Here is a 13,976-nt window from a genome sequence, read left to right as displayed (position 1 = left end):
CTGCCGTTTTGATCAGGCTCATGTCTTCATTAACCCGGTCCAACACTACTTGTCTTTATTGGGATCTTTCTTATTCTACCATCTATCTTATTAAGGTTCAAGGTTATGAATGTGCTAATGGTTTTGGGGGTGGTGGCTGAGGTTGGTAAGGTTATGGCTTACGATTGGTATTGGGGTCTGGATTGCAGGGAATTCTGTCATTCCGGTGGCCCAATCAGCGGCAGGAGCAACACTCATACTCCTTCATATGTTCCAGCAGCTCTCATTGTTTCAATTCCAGGAGTATCCTTCCTTCTGAATAGGTCTCTAAAAGTTATTTTTCTGTACAGTTATTACCCCCTCAGCATCTGCCTATGCTTTGGCACAGGCACACAGAAAGCACAGTAAGGGGGAGTCCTCTAAACTATTGTAAATAACATAGATTATGGACTCCCATGCACACAATTGAAAAGTTCAAAGTTGAAAGTAAAATTTATTATCAGGGCACATACATGTCACCACATGCAACTCCTGAGATTCTTTTTCCTGCGGGCATACTTAGAAAATCTATAGATCAGTAACTGTAAATAGGATTTATAAACTGTAAACTGTAATCAAACTGTGCAAATGCAGATAATAAATAAGTAGCAATAAATAACGAGGATGAAATAACAAGATAAAAGAGTCCTTAAATGAGTGTAGTTATCCCCTTTTGTTCAAGAGCCTGATGGTTGAGGGGTAGTAACAGTTCTAGAACTGGTGATGCAAGTTCTGAAGCACCTGTACCTTCTACCTGATGGCAGCAGTGAGAAAAGAGCATGGCCTGGGTGGTGAGGATATTTGATGATGGATGCTGCTTTCCTACTACAGCGTTTCATGTAGATGTGCTCAATGGTTTGGAGGGTTTTGCTGATGATGTATTTGGCTGAATCCACTACCTTTTGTAGGATTTTTCACTCAAAGGCAAGAGTGTTCCCACTCCAGGCCACATAATATTAAGGATCTACGCATGTCCACCTCCAAAGACTTGGTATCTTTAAATCATTGTGCAGGCCCCATTTTCTAGTGACATATTCACATATTCATTGGAAAGAAGGAAAAAGATGAGAGGAGACATGATAGAGGTGTACAAGATAATAAGAGGAATAGATAGAGTGGATAGCCAGCGCCTCTTCCCCAGAGCACCACTGCTCAATACAAGAGGACATAGCTTTAAGGTAAGGGGTGGGAAGTTCAAGGGGGATATTAGAGGAAGGTTTTTTTACTCAGAGAGTGGTTGGTGCATGGAATGCACTGCCTGAGTCAGTGGTGGAGGCAGATACACTAGTGAAGTTTAAGAGACTACTAGACAGGTATATGGGAGGAATTTAAGGTGGGGGCTTATATGGGAGGCAGGGTTTGAGGGTTGACACAACTTTGTGGGCCGAAGGGCCTGTACTGTGCTATACTATTCTATGTTCTATGTCCTAATTTCCTTCAATTAATATTTTTAAGGTGTGCAACTTTAAATTCTGATACTGGTGAAAATAAATAATCGTGTACAGCTAACAAAAATGTTCATTTTGATTATAGGGCAATCAGCCCTCAATTATCAGCAGTGGCTGGTACAACAGAGACCAAAAGTCACATGCACATAATACATTTCATTTTTCAAAATGTATTCACAGAAAAAAATCACATTGTTTCCCCTTTAAAAGCAGTTATAATACCCTGCAAATTCTCAACTACTTATAAATATAAAATTCCCCATCACAATTACACAATTATCTTTCTGTATCACCTCCCAAGCTTTCATCTCTGCCACAAATGCTTTTAAGCTGCCTTGCTCTTATGCTGTACTAGGCTGATGTTGGTAAGTCCATTCACTGTGACATCCCTCAATGGAGGTTTTGAACTTTGTCAGCATTGCACGAAACACCTCTCTTGAAGCAACCAACTCAATCTGTGCACACCCAAGCCCTTCAACTATGCTGTTAATGACAAAAGTCTTATAGACTTTGACCTTCTCCATAGAATTCATCCAATTTTGAATAACTTCACTACAGAAAACAAACCCTATCACAATACCCTTGGGTCCACATTTTCTTGTTAAACTAGGAATTCTGTCTTTGGTGGCTGTTACTTTCTTCAAGGAATTGCAGTCCTGTCCAACATACCCCATTCTGTAACATTTGAAGCACTGAACATCCGAAGATCAGGTGACTTCAAAAACATCTATGGCAAAATCTCCCACCTTTTCTAACCACAAGACCTGCATCTTTAGTACTTAAGTGGCTTTCAGCTGCCCCCACCTGCAACATCCCCATGGCTTGGCAGAAGACCACGCCACCAATATCAATATCTGTGTGTGGTGTTCACTTACACCACAACTTGGACAGTGAGTGAAAATGCTTCATAGTTTCCTCTTTACCACTGGCATTTCTGCACACGCCATGAAATGTAACAACACTTGTAATGGCAGCTCGAACCCGCTGCTCATCCCCTTTGTGTCAGCTTCATCATTCAATGTAATCATGCCTTGTCATTTAACTCACTGCTACCTTACTGCACTAACAGTGAACATTTCATCCAGTGGTTAAAAGTTACACCTGAATTCTCTCATATATTAAATAAACTCCTGATCTAAAAATGCCTGGAATTATCTTCAACCTGACCATCTGTTCACCAGACACTTCCTTCGAACAACTGGCTGCATGGACCAGATATATAATTCTTGAAATTTATAATTCTCTGGCTCTGATGGATTAAGATGTCTCTCTGAGGTTTTCACTATACTTTTGCATATGACATTTTCTGTAGTAGATGCATTTAATGGACTCACCAAGGCCTAGAGCTCTAATACCAACAACAACGCATTCTGCTTAGGCGTTTCCACATTTCTTCGCCTTGTGCCCTTTCCTGGGACAGTGTTGATATTGTTTGCTACGCCACCCCAGAAATATTATCACTCATTCCATACACAGAGATAGTCATTATATTCATTGCCTGTTATCACCACTGCTCTATTCAGAGAACTATGTTCTCTCTTTTATTGGCACTGAATTATTGTCCATCACATCTACAAATGGCAGCTATCAAAGCTGAGCCCAGTATGGTTGTCATAGGCTCATTGCTATTGTTTATTAAGACAAATAGCAGAGATACAGCTGGATGAAAACACCTTTAATTAAAGGCATATACTGTAATTCCCAAATAGTAGCAGCGGTCGATGTGACAATATGTGAAAGCACATTCAGGAACAGCTTCTACCCTGCTGTTATAAGATCACTTAATGTTTCTTTAGTATGATAAGATGAACTCTTGACCTCACGATCTACCTTAATGATGATCTTTCACCTTATTGTTCAACAGCACTGCACACTCTCTGTAGCTGTTACTCTATTCTGCATTGTTATTGTTTTATATTCTTCTTCTTCAAGGCACTGCGGAGTGCTTCGATCAGACAAACAGTATGCAAGACAAGTTTTTCAATTCCCATTCAAGTGCGTCACATTTGAAAGGTTTGAAGGTGTAAAGTTTGTATCACATGATGCATCCATTTCTTGAAAGGTGTGCATCACGGTATTCACCTCTTACGCATTGACAACACATACCTATAAAGATTCTGTCCGTGTTTTGAATTTTGCTGACTTTCCAAAATAGATTCTGCCACATAGGTTAGTGTTGGAGTATTGTGAGCAGTTTTTGGCCCCTTATTTTAGAAAGGATGTGCTGAAAATGGAGACAGTTCAAAGAAGGATCACGAAAATGATTCCAGGATTGAATGGCTTGTCATATGAAGAGCATTTGACGACTGGATCTGGATTCACTGGAATTCAGAAGAGTGAGGGGTACCCTAATTGAAACCTATCAGATGATGAAAGGCCTTGATAGTGTGGATGTGGAGAGGATATTTCCTATGGTGGGAGAGTCTAAGACCAGAGGACAAAGTCTCAGAATAGAGGGGTGTCCCTTTAGAATGGAGAGTGGTGTATCTGTGGAACTTGCTGCCACTGTAAGCTGTGGAGGCCAAGAATTTATGTACATTTAAGGCAGAGGATGATGGATTCTTGATTGGTCAGGGTATGAAGGAATGCGGGGAGAAGGCTGGAGACTGGGGCTGAGAATAAAAATGGATCAGCCATGATGGAATGGCGGAGCAGACTCAATGGGTGAAATGGTCTAATTCTGTTCCTATATCTTATGGTTCTAAGGTCAATCTGTGTAGATTCCAGAATGTTAATTTGTATTTACCAGCACTGGGTGCCTTGATGCTCTGTGATTCTGATATCTGCCTTGGGCCTTTAGTTCCTGCACTATCCCCGTGAACAGTAGGAAAAGGATATATATGAATACATAAGTTCAGTTCACTCGTGCCATTGTGAACAATGACATACAAAGCCCTGCTTTTATATGGAACATGGTCTCCAATGCACCATCAAACACCACCTAAAGTATTTGAAAGCTGCTGCTTAGTTGGAGGTGGATGAAAAAAGGTAGATTGAGCAAAGAGCAAATACAGAGAATATTGTCCATGAAATGATTGATGCAATCTGGGCCAAGGCTGTTGCTCTGAGAAACACCAACATTGATACGCTGGGGAGGAGGTATCAGCTAGCATGAAACACAACAAGCAGCATCTGTGACAATTGTGACTTTGATGACAGAATATATTTCCTCTGACCCTGTTCTTTTAGCTTTCTGAGGATCACTTGTATTAATGTATTTATTGATGTGGTGCACTACTCAATATTCACAATAACCTCAGTGCCTATCTTTGAGTTTTGATATTCCTAAATATTTTCCAAACCACTAGGATTGGAATTCCAGTGTCAATGGGTACACATATATTGAATATGTCAAATCAGATTCCAGCCCAGAAACCTTGTTACTGAGCTTCCCCTGAAAGGTAGCCAGCACAGGTCTAGATAAACTTGCCTTGCAAGCAGTACTTATTTTCTCACTCACTATGCCATTCTGAAAACACTGATGATTAGGTACTCAAACAAAATCCTTAATGCTTGCAAAAAGTGGATCCTCAATGCTGCTGTAATGCTGATTTCCTGTTTTGACTTAAAGAGATTATCAGTCTTTGAAACAAAATTCCATACATGTCACCTGAAGCATTTTGATCTGAATAAACAAATATATATTCTTTAAAAATTTAAATCATCTATCTTTTCTTCCAACTCATGAAATTATTGTTGAATCCTTGGAAATAATGAACATTTCCTGTTAGAAGTCATTTACATCATTGTTTTACCTGCATGCTGACTGCAGACTTGCAGAGCTTAAAACAACGCCAATATAACATCATTCCCAAGAACTCAAATTTTAAAAAAAGCAGATCAGCGGTATTACATAGAAACATAGAAACATAGAAAATAGGTGCAGGAGTAGGCCATTCGGCCCTTCGAGCCTGCACCGCCATTTATTATGATCATGGCTGATCATCCAACTTAGAACCCCACCCAAGCCTTCCCTCCATACCCCCTGATCCCCGTAGCCACAAGGGCCATATCTAACTCCCTCTTAAATATAGCCAATGAACTGGCTTCAACTGTTTCCTGTGGCAGAGAATTCCACAGATTCACCACTCTCTGTGTGAAGAAGTTTTTCCTAATCTCGGTCCTAAAAGGCTTCTCCTTTATACTCAAACTGTGACCCCTTGTTCTGGACTTCCCCAACATCGGGAACAATCTTCCTGCATCTAGCCTGTCCAATCCCTTTAGGATTTTATACGTTTCAATTAGATCCCCCCTCAATCTTCTAAATTCCAACGAGTACAAGCCCAGTTCATCCAGTCTTTCTTCATATGAAAGTCCTGCCATCCCAGGAATCAATCTGGTGAACCTTCTTTGTACTCCCTCTATGGCAAGGATGTCTTTCCTCAGATTAGGGGACCAAAACTGCACACAATACTCCAGGTGTGGTCTCACCAAGGCCTTGTACAACTGCAGTAGTACCTCCCTGCTCCTGTACTCGAATCCTCTCGCTATAAATGCCGGCATACCATTCGCCTTTTTCACCGCCTGCTGTACCTGCATGCCCACTTTCAATGACTGGTGTATAATGACACCCAGGTCCCGTTGCACCTCCCCTTTTCCTAATCGGCCACCACTCAGATAATAATCTGTTTACCTGTCTTTGCCACCAAAGTGGATAACTTCACATTTATCCACATTAAATTGCATCTGCCATGAATTTGCCCACTCACCCAACCTATCCAAGTCACTCTGCATCCTCCTCACAGCTAACACTGCCACCCAGCTTCGTGTCATCCGCAAACTTGGAGATGCTGCATTTAATTCCCTCATCCAAGTCATTAATATATATTGTAAACAATTGGGGTCCCAGCACTGAGCCTTGCGGTACCCCACTAGTCACCGCCTGCCATTCTGAAAAGGTCCCGTTTATTCCCACTCTTTGCTTCCTGTCTGCTAACCAATTCTCCATCCACATCAATACCTTACCCCCAATACCGTGTGCTTTAAGTTTGCACACTAATCTCCTGTGTGGGACCTTGTCAAAAGCCTTTTGAAAATCCAAATATACCACATCCACTGGTTCTCCCCTATCCACTCTACTGGTTACATCCTCAAAAAATTCTATGAGATTCGTCAGACATGATTTTCCTTTCACAAATCCATGCTGACTTTGTCCGATGATTTCACCGCTTTCCAAGTGTGCTGTTATCACATCTTTGATAACTGACTCCAGCAGTTTCCCCACCACGGACGTTAGGCTAACTGGTCTATAATTCCCCGGTTTCTCTCTCCCTCCTTTTTTAAAAAGTGGGGTTACATTAGCCACCCTCCAATCCTCAGGAACTAGTCCAGAATCTAAAGAGTTTTGAAAAATTATCACTAATGCATCCACTATTTCTTGGGCTACTTCCTTAAGCACTCTAGGATGCAGACCATCTGGCCCTGGGGATTTATCTGCCTTCAATCCCCTCAATTTACCTAACACCACTTCCCTACTAACAAGTATTTCGCTCAGTTCCTGCATCTCACTGGACCCTCTGTCCCTTACTATTTCTGGAAGATTATTTATGTCCTCCTTAGTGAAGACAGAACCAAAGTAATTATTCAATTGGTCTGCCATGTCCTTGCTCCCCATAATCAATTCACCTGTTTCTGTCTGTAGGGGACCTACATTTGTCTTTACCAGTCTTTTCCTTTTTACATATCTATTAAAGCTTTTTCAGTCAGTTTTTATGTTCCCTGCCAGTTTTCTCTCATAATCTTTTTTCCCTTTCCTAATTAAGCCCTTTGTCCTCCTCTGCTGAACTCTGATTTCTCCCAATCCTCAGGTGAGCCACTTTCTCTGGCTAACTTGTATGCTTCTTCTTTGGAATTGATGCTATCCGTAATTTCTCTTGTCAGCCACGGGTGCACTACCTTCCTTGATTTATTCTTTTGCCAAACTGGGATGAACAATTGTTGTAGTTCATCCATGCAACCTTTAAATGCTTGCCATTGCATATCCACCGTCAATCCTTTAAGTGTCATTTGCCAGTCTATCTTAGCTAATTCACGTTTCATACCTTCAAAGTTACCCATCTTTAAGTTCAGAAGCTTTGTTTCTAAATTAACTATGTCACTCTCCATCTTAATGAAGAATTCCACCATATTATGGTCACTCTTACCCAAGGGGCCTCTCATGACAAGATTGCTAATTAACCCTTCCTCATTGCTCAAAACCCAGTCCAGAATAGCCTGCTCTCTAGTTGGTTCCTCGACATGTTGGTTCAAAAAACCATCCCGCATACATTCCAAGAAATCCTCTTCCTCAGCACCTTTACCAATTTGGTTCACCCAATCTACATGTAGATTGAAGTCACCCATTATAACTGCTGTTCCTTTATTGCACACATTTCTAATTTCCTGTTTAATATCATCTCCGACCTCACTACTACTGTTAGGTGGCCTGTACACAACTCCCACCAGCGTCTTCTGCCCCTTAGTGTTACGCAGCTCTACCCATATCGACTCCACATCTTCCCGGCTTATGTCCTTCCTTTCTATTGCGTTAATCTCTTCTTTAACCAGCAACGCCACCCCACCTCCCCTTCCTTCATGTCTATCCCTCCTGTATATTAAATATCCCTGAACGTTGAGCTCCCATTCTTGGTCACCCTGGAGCCATGTCTCTGTGATCCCAACTATATCATAATCATTAATAACAATCTGCACTTTCAATTCATCCACCTTATTACGAATGCTCCTTGCATTGACACACAAAGCCTTTTTTTAAAGTTTATTGTAAATTTAGTATTTTCCATTCCACCTTAAGGATTTTTATGATTCTGTTTGCTATCCTGGATACATTTCTTGAATGAAATTACGATGGTATTTTTTGCAATAATTATCAATTGAATGGCATTGAATGAAAGAACCCATTAAAAATAACGTTTTTGGCAAACGTTTTAGTGCATACATAGTATTTAACAGGGTGCTTGTAAAACCACAGTCAAATGGCATTTAATAGATTCAGCACAACTCCCAGTTGGCAGCAGTGTGCTACCAAAACGATCTATCACAGTTTTAAAAACCTTGTCAGTCGTGAGATGTACCTTTTTATCTGGAAATGGAAATGGCGCATTTTTAGGTAACCAGATGGGCACCAGCATATGAAAGTTTTATCCTAAACACAAGGGGCTCTGGCAGGTGCAGAAAATCTTGAGCAACACACACAAACTGCTGGAAGAACTCAGCAAGTGGATGGAGGAAAATAAATAGTCGATGTTTTGGGCTGAGACTCTTCTTCCAGACTGTTTTATCTGCTTGTCTTACCTCAGAGTATACAATATTTTGCCATCATTCTCAATCCGCAGTAACCGGTTGGGTGTTGTTATCCAATGAGCATCTGACTTCCTTGAGTTTCGGAAAAAGGTGTCCGGTATCCAGATTTTCCCAACCATGTTGCTATTTAGCATAAGGACTTTCATTGTACCATTAAACTTCAGTCGGCTATCGTACCAGGACTGTGCAAAAAATATGTCAATTGTATATTCCTGAAAAAAAAGCAGAAATGTATATTGCGCATGCCAATTCATGGAGCATTCCTTAATATCACACTGTATATTGCGTTGCTTTGAGCAGCCGCAAAATAAGTTTCACCACTGAAAAATTTTCTGTGCTTAACAATTTTCCAGATATCCATGGAGTTCTGCAACATCTACATACCATAATTAATATCATGGAGTACTACTGTAAGGAAACAGGTCATTCAGACTATTGAGATGATCCAACACTCCTTACCAATCCGACCAAAGATCCATACCAATGTTAGAGTGATCTCCTTTAACTTTTATCTACATTGCTTCAACAACCTCCATATGGCATCACTGACCCACATGCCGGGGCAATTAACAGTGGCCAGTTCTGAATATCTTAAATGCAAATTTTCTTCCAGCTTTGAACTTAATTTGCAAACACGCAGACTGAAGTTTTATGAAATCTTGGTGCCATTCTGCTTGGAAACCCATGAAGCCCATGCCAGTCATCGAGCCCCCATTACAATAATCACATTTTATTCTCCCTACATTCCCATCACTTCCCACCTCAGGTTCAACCATTCATCTACACACTAGGGGAGGCTAATAACCCTACCACCTGCATGTCACTGTGGTGTCAGAGAAACAGGAGCACCAGAGAAAACGAAAATGTGTAAGCTCCATACAGATAGTACCAGAGGACAGGATTGCACCCAACTAGCTGGAGTGAGAGACAACAGCTCTATTAGCTGTGCCATCGACTCCCCCCAGCATCCCAGTATTCCTAAAAACACATTTAAAAATCTATTTCAAGCAGCAAATGGGAAATCTTATTGGTGATTAATCTAAATGAGATTTTCACAAAATAAACATGAAGTTTGCACCTATAAACTGAGGTGAAAAGATAATTCTTAATATTTTGTTTGTAACACCAGTTTTTTTTGCTCTCCTTCATTTCAGCTTGAGAATACGTACCACCAGTTTCAAGGACAGCTTCCTTCCTGCTATTCTAAGACAGTTAACTTGACCTCTTGACTGCTTGATGATAAAGATCTGTCAATCTACCCTGCTGTGGCCCTTGAACCTTATGTGTCTATCTGCACTGCACTCTCTCTGCAACTATAACATTACGTTTTACATTCTGTTATTGTTTTACTTTTGTACTACTTTGATGCACTTCAGTTTGAAATAATCTGTCTGGAAGGCTGCAAACAAAAGCTGTTTGGTGTACGTAAGTACAGGTGCTAATATTAAATTAATAACCAATTACCAAACATGGGAATAAATTAAACATGGCCAAAATACAAACTGCATTTCATCTTCTTCAGATAAAATGTTTGTGAATTCATGCATCTCTGTGCTAGAACTAGCACAGTATTGGTACATAAATTTAATTCAACAAACACCACAGCAGATTTGTAAATAGGTACTGTTTGTTTATAGATCGTTTGTAAGATTTGCAGCAAGTAAAGCAGGGATTCACAACACGTGTCCTGTTAATTAATTGTCTGTGATTTCACTTGTGGTGGCAACATGCATGTCTCAAGCAATTCTGTCGACCTGTTCTATTTCCCTCCTTGCGCCTTAACAAGTTACTAAATTTGACCCTGCAACAAACAAATGAGACAACGGAAGGTCAGGATAATAAACTGTATGTAAATAATTAATCTGTTTTTATGCTAATTGGTGTACTTCTCAGACCATTTTCAGATCATGCGTTCCGTTCTCAATAGGTGGCAAGCTGAAAATCTCTGATCTATAAATGTTTAAACATTGAGGCAAGTGAAAGCATACATGGATGACCGGAGCAGAGTGTTTCAAATGTTTCTGCCAAAAAGAAAACAATACCCCTGAGACTCCTGTCAGTTTTCAGGGTTTGGAGACTCTACAGCTGAGCAGTAATAATGTCCCCTGCAGTTATTTCTGATGTCTCCAGGAACTTATTCAGAATTCAGTATTTACAAAGCCAGGCACGTATCCCATTAAGCGTAAATTGTTTTATTTCTTGGTTGCAATGATTGCACATATTTTCAATATTCCAAAACTGGATTTCCCCAGGATAGCAAGTAGAGAGACAAGTACAGTAGCGTATATTGCTAATGCAATTTAGAAGTCTCTTGTCTGTGATTTCCACTGGCCAAAACCAGTTAAGCTACCTGATGCCAATAAATAACATTTTGTAGAGTGAGTGCAATATTTCCAATTCCTTATTTATTTATATTTACTTTGCCTATTAGAATAATGACTTAAGGAACTTATTGATGCTCAACAATTTTTAATTGATTAACATCTCCAAGCAGTATCAACGCTTAAGATGAGATAATCTGCAGACGCTGGAAATCCAAGCAACACACACAAAAGGCTGGCGGAACTCAGCAGGCCAGAAAGCAACTATGGAAAAGAGTAAACAGTCAATGTTTTGAGACGAGACCCTTTATCACTGTAGAGTCCTCATCACTTAAGGCAAAATATCACCATGTTTTGATAACAGGGAGAGGAAGAAGAAAGGCTTGGCAAACTTATGGGAAAAGGTGGTGGTTCTTTAAAAAAATTATTGTATGAGTGCAAATGATGAAAGGGAAGTGTTCCTTTAATTCACACACGATTTGATCCAATTTTCCCATGAAAGTACCCTGAAATGATGATATGATGAAGTACCTGACCATTGTCAGTGCTGCCATTCTTCTGATTTCCTGGATTCACTGCAAAAAATACTGAAAGTGGGACGTGGAAGTCCCGACATTAGGAGATGGGAGGAAATGGTAGGTAGTGAAATCAAGTATTGGGTCTTACTGAACTAAAAACTATCAGCTGAAATAGCAGAATAATTTTAGAAAAGGTTTGGTTAAAACAAAGAGAGAGCTCAGTTCACATCCTGAAATAGATGTGGGCATTGAGAAGTGTGATTAACTTGCCTGATCCACCTTTTAAAAAATAACTCGTGCTGTATTAAATCAGCCAGCATTTCTTAAGAAAGACATAGGAGCAGAATTAGACAGTTTGAGTCTGCTTCGCCATTCCATCATGGCTGATTTATTTCCCTCTCAACACCTTTCCCCTGCCTTCTCCCCGTAACCTTTGACACACTGACTAATTATGTACCCATCAACCTCCGCTTTAAATAATTCATCTGTGGCAATGGATTCCACAGATTAACCATCTACTGGCTAACGTAATTCCTCCTCAACTCTGTTCTAAATAGACATCCATCTATTCTGATTCTGTGCCTCTGGTCCTAGACTCCACTACTATAGAAAACATCCTCTCCACATCCACTATCCAGGCCTTTCAATATTCAATAGGTCTCAATGAGATGAACCCATTGTTAGAGTGAGTTTTTGGGTAGATGATTCATTTACACTAAATGACTCTGGCCACCAGTCTTCTGTTTGACAAAGTACTGTGGATTGAGTTCACAACAATGCATTTCCTAAAAGCTGTAAATACCGGAATACTAGCCAGATGCTGCGGATGGAAATGGGAAGTTTACAGGTAGTTTTGAAAACAACTTTATCTATACTTTATAATATTAATTGTCCTCTACGTTAGCACGTAAAATACCAAATAAATGTATTGTGGATTTGACTTGCACTCCTAAAGGCTGTGAGTACCAACCCAGACATGTTGGCATCAGGAGGAAAGGATGAAGTCAGAAGGTGTGATGTTTTGTATGTAGCTTCAAAAGGAAACATTATCTATGCATTGTCTATAACTTTGTAAGTAGAGATTGCTTTTTGTGTTTAGCATATAAATATCAAGCCCACGTTGGGCTAGCAGACCTTTCTACCGAAAGCGTCTCCATCCGTATGATGCCTGCTGTACCTTGTTGTGTCGAATTCCTGCTTTACCTAGCAGTAACTCTGTCTCTGTAGTGACTTCATCCACGCCACAACATTTGGTGTCAGAAGTGGGATGCCCTCGTGTCCCATCATGTGGCCAATGTTCCTAGCAGTCTAAGTTGGTGAGTGTTTTTCTAAAATAACACTCATACTTGGATCTGTTCAGTCAGTGGTACATGGGAACACGAGGTATCACGAACACGGAGAGCTGAACTGGTAGATATAAAAGTAGTGTGTGCGTGTGCATGTGTGTTTATGTAAGTGAGGAATCTTTACGTGTTAACTTGGTTAATATGGAGCCACCAATTGCGAAAGGTGGTAACTGACGGTACAGTTCAAGATGCCAGAGCAGGGGTGTGTATACTCATTCGGGGAGCTGCATTTTAGTATATGCGTTTGCAAGTGTGATGCAAAGGAATATTGCAGGCATCATGAGTTCAGGTACTCAAAAGTAGCAGATTGTGGAATACATACGCTGCGGTTTTATATTTTGTGTAGTGTGGGAATTAGTGTGGAGGTAGCTCAGGGAGAGTTTTTACCCAGATAGATCTACCAGAATGGCACCTATTGAGGTCCGGTAACGTCAGGTTGAGAACCCTGATGATCCGAGCCAGCCCTTGACCTTAATTATGACCATTCATAAGCCCTTCACCCCCCGGGGAGAAACTGAGCACCTTGTCTGAGTTGCCCTCACTTAAAGTCACCTGTGGGAATTCAGAATTCTGGCGTAAGCTCAGGAAATGGTTGAAATTCACCAGATGCACCCTAAAGATATACACGTGTTGGTGAAAGCGAAGTGCCCAAAGAATATCTGAGACAGGATGGTCCAGGGGGTGCGGGATGGTACATGGGCAGCTACCGGGATCACCAGTAATGAAGAAAGATATCGCTCTTTTAAAGGGGAAGTGAGGCAGCGATGGGGGGGAGGCAAGAGTAGCTGGGGAACGATATTGGCAATGATTCAAAAAGCTGACAAGACAGCCATGGATTATGAGTGTACGAGGAGTATTCCGGGTTGGATAATCCAGGGAGGGATGACCCAGTCTTCCTAAAAATGCTGAAGGAAGATGTGAGCTCAGCCCACCAGGAAGTTTTAGATTTAGGCATAATGGTGGGGTCCAACTACTCTGCGATAGTTTCATGGGCCAGTGAAATAGACCAAAAAAAAGGCAAGGGAA

At 40.8% G+C, this 13,976-nt stretch overlaps 1 protein-coding gene across 2 annotated transcripts in view; it reads right to left on the bottom strand.

The window, feature by feature from the left end:
• gabrg1 (gamma-aminobutyric acid type A receptor subunit gamma1) overlaps nt 1-13,976 on the bottom strand; it is a 148,769-nt gene that overhangs the window by 32,067 nt on the left and 102,726 nt on the right. For both annotated transcript variants that reach the window (XM_063042131.1, XM_063042132.1), the window contains one exon: nt 8,757-8,977. In XM_063042131.1, the coding sequence (XP_062898201.1) occupies nt 8,757-8,977 (221 nt within the window). The remainder of the gene's footprint in view (nt 1-8,756; nt 8,978-13,976) is intronic.

Source organism: Mobula hypostoma, chromosome 3 (assembly GCF_963921235.1).
Source record: "Mobula hypostoma chromosome 3, sMobHyp1.1, whole genome shotgun sequence".
Classification (NCBI taxonomy): Eukaryota; Metazoa; Chordata; class Chondrichthyes; order Myliobatiformes; family Myliobatidae; genus Mobula; species Mobula hypostoma.
This window is presented reverse-complemented; position numbering and strand designations above follow the sequence as displayed.